The 8,057-nt window shown below is 45.9% G+C and overlaps 1 protein-coding gene across 1 annotated transcript; it reads left to right on the top strand.

Moving 5' to 3' along the window:
• Nucleotides 1-5,659: 5,659 nt before the first annotated feature.
• On the top strand, nt 5,660-7,611 carry LOC111195966 (uncharacterized). The gene is made up of 3 exons (XM_049483988.1): nt 5,660-6,250; nt 6,422-6,704; nt 6,855-7,611. Exons 1-3 carry the CDS (start codon nt 6,006-6,008, stop codon nt 7,512-7,514), a joined length of 1,188 nt encoding a protein of 395 aa, XP_049339945.1. The 5' UTR covers nt 5,660-6,005; the 3' UTR covers nt 7,515-7,611.
• The last annotated feature ends 446 nt before the right edge of the window (nt 7,612-8,057 follow it).

Here is an 8,057-nt window from a genome sequence, read left to right on the forward strand (position 1 = left end):
AAAATGAGGGCAAGATGATGCCCAAAACGATGGCGGCGATGGCAAAGAAGATGAAGACGAAGGCGGGAAGATCGCAGCGAAGATGGCGATGACAGACAGAGACGGAGACAATGAGGATGGCCATGAAAACTGTGGCAGAGGTGATGAAGGTGATGCAGGCAGAGACGGTGGCGATGATGACCATGGTGGCGAAGATGGCCATAGCGAGGGCAAGGTGATGCCCACGACGATGAAGATGAAGACGAAGGAGAGAAGATCGCAGCGATGATGATGTCGATGACAGAGACAAAGACGATGAGGATGGCCATGACAACAGTGGCAGAGATGAAGGTGATGCAGGAAGAGATGGTGGCGATGATGACCATGGTGGCGAAGATGGCCATAACGAGGGCAAGGTGATGCCCAAGACGATGGCAATAAAGACGAGGAAGATGAAGATGTAGGTGAGAAGATCGCGCTGATGGTGATGTAGGCAGAGATTGCGGCAATGATGAGGATGAAGATGGCTACTACAATGACGATGATAGCCACGACGAAAACTATGGCAGCGACGATGAAGGCGATGCAGACAAAGAAGGAGGCGATTAAGGTGAAAATGGCCACGATGAGGATGAGACGATGCTCAGCATGGCGTTGATGAGAGCGAAGAAGGTGAAAGCAACGAATATGCAGGCCAGAAAATGGTGGCAACGGAGATGAAGGCGGTGATGTAGGCAGAGACAATGGCAATGGTGATAAAGACTATGGCGGCGATGAAAGCGATGCAGGCGGAGATGGTGGTGATGACGATGGCGATAAAGAGGGCAATGACGAGAGCGAGATTACGCTCAAGACCATGGCGATGACGAAGGCAATGATGCAGGCGAAGCAGGTGAAAGTGATGAAGATGCCGGCGAGAAGATTGTGGCGATGATGGTGAGGTGGGCAAAGATGGAGGTGATTATGACGGTGAAGACCGCCACGAAGATGGCGACTACGGTGGTGACGATGGTGATTCAAAGATGGTGGTGATGACGACGATGGTGAAGATGGCCATGCGATGGTGATGATGGAGGTGAGTATGATGAGGGTGCCAAGGATCGTGGTGACGACAATGGCACAATACAATAGACAGAGCAGCGATGGTGGCAGAGATATGGAGGCAACGACTACAAGGGTGAAGATGCTAATGGCAAAGATGAATACGATGGTAAGATAATTATAATGATGGCGAAAATGATTACGATCATGGTGAGGAGGGTTATGATGGAAGCAGGGAGCATATGCGACCCACGCACTCTGTCCAGCTCAAAGGATAGACACCACGTTGGATAATTGTCCTCAATTCCGAAACGAGGTCAGCATTCAAAGGAACGCCCGTTCCGGGCCGCCAGCAAGCCGGCCCACGGCAGGGATATCACAGGCAGCTGGGGGTCTCCCGGCATGCAGCCGTCTACACTGAAATTAGCAGCGTGTGACCAGCAGGCGGCGCCAAATCAGCAGCAGGAATGTCACAGTGGCCATGCTCGAGTACCGCCCAGTGAGGCTGCAGGGAGGCGGAGCCACACCAAGCCAGCGGGTCAGGCGGAAAAAGCATGTTGGAAGGGGAAACAGGAAAGGGCGGGCCACGGGAGCGGCGCGGGCGCCGGCAGCGGCAGTGGTAACGGCGTGGGCGCCGGTAGAGGCAGAGAGAGAAAGAAGATGCTGAGAGAGAGAGAGAGGGGCGCTGAACTCATATGCAGGAATGTCACTGAACTATGTTTTTTTTTTTTTTTTTTTGAAGGGACAACTACACACGCTCAGGAGAGAGAGAGAGGAGGCGTGGCTACGCTCTAGAACGGCCCAGTGAGGCTGTAGGAAGGCGGAGCCACACCCAGCCAGCGGGTCGGGCGGAAAAGAAACACGGGCCGGAAGGGGAAAAAGGAAGAGCGGGCCGCGGTAGCGGCACCGGCGTGGGCGCCGGTAGCGGCAGAGAGAGAGAGAGAGAGAGAGAGAGAGAAGGGCGCTGAACACATCTGCAGAAATACCGCTGATCCATGGATATGAAGGCACGCCGACACTCGCTTAGGAGAGAGAGAGAGAGAGAGAGAGAGGAGGCGTGGCTACGCTCAAGAACGGCCCAGTGAGGCTGTAGGAAGGCGGAGCCATACCCGGCCAGCGGGTTGGGTGGAAAAGAAACACAGGCCGGAGCGGGCCGCGGTAGCGGCAGAGAGAGAAAGAGAGAGAAAGAGAAGGGTGCTAAACACATGTGCAGAAATACCGCCGGTCCATGGACATGAAGGCACGCCGGCACTCGCACGGGAGAGAGAGAGAGAGAGAGAGAGAGAGAGAGAGAGAGGAGGCGTGTCCACGCTCGAAGCTCGAGTATCACCCAGAGAGGCAGTAGTAGGAGGAAATGCAAAACAGACGGCTCCAAACAGTGCAGCGAGCCGCCGGAGGGGCGCGTGCAGCGCCAAAAAGGGTTGAAGAGGAGTCCGGCGAAGACGCGAGGAAGCCCTGCGAGTGTAGCAGGAGTGGTTCAGCGGAAGCGCTGAGAGAGAGAGAGAGAGAGAGAGAGGCCGCCGCGGATGACAGGGTCGCGGGTAGGCCTCGTGAAGGAAGCAGCAGCGGCGAAGAGAGAGGGAGAGAGACCGCCGAGGACGCGGAGATCGCGTGGAGGCCCCGCAGTGGCATCAGGAGAGGATAAACAGCGGCAGCGTCGCTGGAGAGATGGCGGAAAGAGAGAGAACGCGGAGAACGCGTGGAGGCCCCGCAGGGGCAGGAGGAAGGGTTTAGCAGCAGCGGCAAGAGAGACTGCTCAAGGACCGAGGAGACCATACCGGAGCTGCCAGACCAGGTAGAGGAGACGACAGCCACAGCAGCTGAGACAAGATAAAACCACTACCAGGGAAGGCAGCCTGGAGCAGAGGCAGTGGAGGAGTCAGGGTGGACGGGAGCAGCTGGTCGCAGGAGACAGACAGGTGCAGAACCATCGTGTACCAGGTAAGGAGCGGTCGGCAACACCACATGCGAGGTTTGTTCAATGAGTAGGTAGAGAGGAAGTGACAGATTAAATAGGGATGGAAGTGGGAGGAGTGAGGGCGTGGATCACTCCCAAAACTTAGTTATGACACATAACTCCACTTCATGATGATCAGTATCATTATCAAGTTAAGTTCATACCTCTTATAACTATAGGATGGGATTTTACGTCAGTATGATGTTCGCATGTGATGTTTGGTAGACGTATTAAAAGGAACATGTTTTACCTCAATTTTTTACACGAGTTGGAATAGGTCTATGGTCTATACAAAACATGTTAATGAAGTTATTTACACAAAATCACTCTCACATAAAGAAATCTCACCAGCTCTATTCTTACCAGTTTCAATCCCTTTCAGAATGAGCCATTTAAGAGCTCTGTCACTTTTTGCAAATAAGCTGCTTGCAGGGCATGCTTAGAATTTACAGCACATTCAGGTTAGCTTGTGCTAAATGGTTAAACACAAATAAATGCATTATTTGAAAATACATTGATCTTCCTCATTTGCTGACTTGCCACAAACTGTAGGTACAGATCCCTCCCTCAGACAAAGTCTGCTGGATAATCCATCCATGTACTGGTTCTTAACCAGCAGCCCGAAATGGTGTTTTTTTTTTTCAACTGATCTAGTGGGTGGGGTTCTGGATGTGGTTTGGCAGGTGAGGTGTGGTGCCAAGGTGGTTCTATGCAAGTTTTTCTATTGTGACGTCACAATCAGAAAACCAACCAAACGTTTCATAGAAGCATATGATTCCTGACACCAAACTTTTTCAGCTGATTTACAGAAAACGGATGGATGGATTTTTTTTCAAGCTTGTTTGAGTGTTTATAGGGGCAAGTTGAGACCCAAGTGTTATTTTTAAAGGTTAGGATATGATTATAAAAAAAAAAAATTAAGCAGGTCTGGTTTTTTCTTTACTTCAAAGAAACACATTTTAGATAATAATAGAAAAAACTTTGGTTTAGAGTTTTAGTGGCTCTTTAATAGATTTCCTGAAAATTTGGTAACTGTGGATTTTACTCAAAATGTCACATTCACACAGCAATTATGTTGTGTACATGTTACACAGTTAAATTTTTTTTATGTTTATTAACCTCATGAAATGTAATTGCAGTGCACAAAATCTCAACTAGGGCCTTTAAAAACCAGGCAAAATATTACAGTTTTTCTCAATTGGTTTGGCTCATTTCTTGAAACTGAGATGACATTCCTATAACCATAAGGTAAATTGGCCAAACAGACTTACAGTTTTTCTCAACACTTCAGATAACCAGCAAAATGTCATATGTCTCCCAAAACGTTCATTCTTGCTTCAAAATGAAGTCCCTCTCCCATATAAATAGTCAGTACCATAAAAATGGCGTAGATCCTTCTCAATTGCTTTGGCACATTTTCATTCATTTCGTCCTCCTGTCAAAATAAACTGGACGGTGCAGAACTACATGGATCCTCATCAAATGCTCATATCGCTCCAAAAACAGTTTACCCATGTGTCAAAACTAATTTTCTTTCTCACACAAATCATCAGTGCCCTCAAAATGCATTGTCCCTTTGGCATTGTGTGAGTACTGCAAGTCAAAATGCTTAGATGTTTTGTCTTTATGGCAGGGGTCTAGCTAAAGGAATACAATTTTCACACCACACACACTGCACTCATTCTGCTGAGGAAATTGTAACTATTTTTATTTACAAGTACATCTTTACACATTACTGTAGGTAGTAAAGAAAAAAAATACAAAGGAAAATACATTACAGTATGTAAAAAAAAAAAACAGTCAAGCATCACAAATGCAGTACAGTAACATTCTGACTCACTCCCCTCTCTCTCCTGCTCATCTTCCTGGCCATCCATCCGCTGCAGTCTGTTTGGCCATAAATTCTCATCAACATTACATCTGATGTGTTCCTTAGCAATGCATCGTGGGAAGAAGCGTTGTGAATGCCTGAGCCATCCTCTACACTGATCGCCACAGGACTATATCATCGTTATATCATCACTAGTATAAAAGTACTAGCACCAGGCCAAGCTGTTTACAGTCATATGAAAAAGTTTGGGCACCCCTATTAATCTTATTCATTTTTAGTTCTAAATATTTGGGTGTTTGCAACAGCCATTTCAGTTTGATATATCTAATAACTGATGGACACAGTAATATTTCAGGATTTAAATGAGGTTTATAGTAAGGAAATGAGGAACATAGTAAGGAAATGGAAGACCACAGGGACAGTTCTTGTTAAGCCCAGAAGTGGCAGGCCAAGACAAATATCAGAAAGGCAGAGAAGAAGAATGGTGAGAACAGTCAAGGACAATCTACAGACCACCTTCAAAGAGCTGCAGCATCATCTTGCTGCAGATGGTGTCACTGTGCATCGGTCAACAATACAGCGCACTTTGCACAAGGAGAAGCTGTATGGGAGAGTGATGCGAAAGAAGCCATTTCTGCAAGCACGCCACAAACGCCTGAGGTATGCAAAAGCAATGAATCAACCAACCTCAGGTGACTCTGTTTGTGGCGTGCTTGCAGAAATGGCTTCTTTTTCTTTCTTGCTGCAGCTCTTTGGAGGTGGTCTGTGGATTGTGCTTGACTGTTCTCACCATTCTTCTTCTCTGCCTTTCTGATATTTTTCTTGGCCTGCCACTTCTGGACTTAGTTTTTCTCGATTGTTTACACACAAATATTGGTACTTGAAACACAATGACCACAAAATGTAACTCATGCACCAACCCCCTGAACCAATTCTGCTAAACTACAAGCACAATTCCTGCTTTACACTCAAATTGCAGTTCTAAAACACACTTTTTCCAAAACTCTACACACAATTGTCATGAAGAAAATCTCTTGTTTTCACAAGGAACACACTGTTATTCAAAACTCTAAAGTTAATTGCCCTACTATGCACACTGACTCCTCACATGGGCAAACACCTAACACACATGTTTCCACTCAGCAATCAGAGCTTTAGCATAAAAGGGCAACAGGTGAGCTCTTCTGTTTTGGAGCAATGGAGGCCAATGTTGTAAACAGAGGCAGAGCCAGAGCCAGAGGAGTGAGAGTAAGAGGAGGACGATGGGGAGGACGAGGACGAGGAAGGCCAAGGACAATCATTTCTGATGAGATCCGAGCCACTTTGGTTGACCATGTGGTCAACCATGGCCTAACAATGAGGGAGGCTGGGCAAAGAGTACAGCCAAATTTGAGCAGGTACACTGTAGCATCCATCATCCGGACTTTCCGCAATGAGAATAGGTAAGAAATCTACTCTCACTACAAAACTGCAGTACTGCATATCAATACAGTACTCAATGAGTACAGTAGTGCAGTATTACCTGTGGACTGTTCTGTAGGACATTGTGTTTCGAGTATTTGGGAAATGTATTCCTACACAGTATTTACAGTATTGCACTCTTTGTATTGCAGAACTGAAAGATTACCAACAAGAGGTGGACGGGGCCGTCTTCTGTCTCCTGAACAGGAAACAGAGATCATGAACATGGTTCTTGAAAATAACGCCATTACCTTACGGCAAATACAAAGAAAAATAATAGAAAACAATGAGATATTTCAAAATATTGATAGGGTAAGTTTATCAACGCTGGACCGTGTCTTGCACAGAAATAAACTGAGGATGAAGCAGGTCTACAGGGTGCCATTTGAGCTCAATTCAGAAAGAGTCAAAGAATTGCGATATAACTATGTGCAAGTACGTCCTATACATTCCCACCCTTGATGCATACTGTCAACATTGTATAAATCATACATATTTCTTTCTATTAAATTGTAATCATAATGATTGTGCTTCACAATAGTGACCGCTCCATGTCTACTTCTGATATTGTCATGTGTGTTTCAGAGAGTCCTTGAGCTGGAGGTGGATGCAGTGGAGCACCAGTTCATCTTCATTGATGAGGTTGGATTCAACCTCACAAAAAGACGAAGGAGGGGAAGGAATATAATCGGCCAGCGTGCCATTGTTGAAGTCCCTGGCCAGCGCGGAGGGAACATCACAATGTGTGCAGCGATGACCCACCATGGCATCATCCATCACCATGCTACCCTTGGCCCCTACAACACTGCCCATCTGATCACATTCCTGGACACCCTACACAACACACTCATTCCACCAGATCAGATAGACGGCTCAGAGCAGCTCAGGTACGTTGTCATTTGGGACAACGTAAGCTTCCACCGGGCTGCTCTGGTTCATAACTGGTTCACTGACCACCCACGCTTTTCAGTTGTTTATCTCCCTCCATATTCTCCATTCCTCAATCCTATTGAGGAATTTTTTTCTGCCTGGAGATGGAAAGTGTACGACCTAAATTCAGAAACGCGTATACCCCTTTTCCAAGCTATGGAAGACGCATGTGGAGATATAGCAGTTGATGCTTTTCATGGCTGGATTCGCCATGCTAGGCGATATTTCCCCCGCTGCTTGGCCAGGGAAAACATTGCTTGTGATGTAGATGAGGTGCTGTGGCCAGACCGAAACAGAAGAGAGGATGCAGCATAGTTTATTTTGTTTTGTTTTTTTATTATTAACTGTATACAGTAAAATCTTCTGCACTGTATGTGCAACTTTGTGTCGGTTGGGATGTACACTGTGTACATTGTTTCGTGGGAAAAATAAAACATGTTTGTTACAGTATATTTGTGTGTTCTGAGTATAAAAACAATATCCTAAAATATTTTACAACGCACTTATGTATTTAATGTCTGTAGTAAGTGTAACACTGAACAAAAAGTCATTATGATGAATGGAGAATGGTGTTTTACACTGAGCACATCAGTGTTTAAATGCTTTTTTTAATTGTCTGTTCATATGATAGTTTGTGTGTGTCATCTGAACACAAAATGGCCTTTTGTGAAGAGATAAAACTGTTTTGAATGTAAAGTTTCATTTTGCAGGAGAACTGAAGGGTTTTGCCCATTGTGTGTGTGTTTGTTGGATTTGTGTGTAGAGTGCTGAGAATACGAGGCATGTTTTCAGAAATGTGTGTAAACAATCCAGAAAAACTGTAATGGGGGTGCCCAAACTTTTTCATATGACTGTATA

This window comes from Astyanax mexicanus, chromosome 10 (genome assembly GCF_023375975.1).
Source record: "Astyanax mexicanus isolate ESR-SI-001 chromosome 10, AstMex3_surface, whole genome shotgun sequence".
NCBI lineage: Eukaryota > Metazoa > Chordata > Actinopteri > Characiformes > Acestrorhamphidae > Astyanax > Astyanax mexicanus.

What these genes read in the sequence shown, in the direction of transcription:
- LOC111195966 (XM_049483988.1), top strand. Translation starts at nt 6,006, where the DNA reads ATGGAGGCCAATGTTGTAAACAGAGGCAGAGCCAGAGCCAGAGGAGTG. An exon ending in ACTTTCCGCAATGAGAATAG is followed by an intron (nt 6,251 to 6,421) that starts GTAAGAAATCTA and finishes TTTGTATTGCAG; the next exon opens with AACTGAAAGATTACCAACAA. An exon ending in TGCGATATAACTATGTGCAA is followed by an intron (nt 6,705 to 6,854) that starts GTACGTCCTATA and finishes TGTGTGTTTCAG; the next exon opens with AGAGTCCTTGAGCTGGAGGT.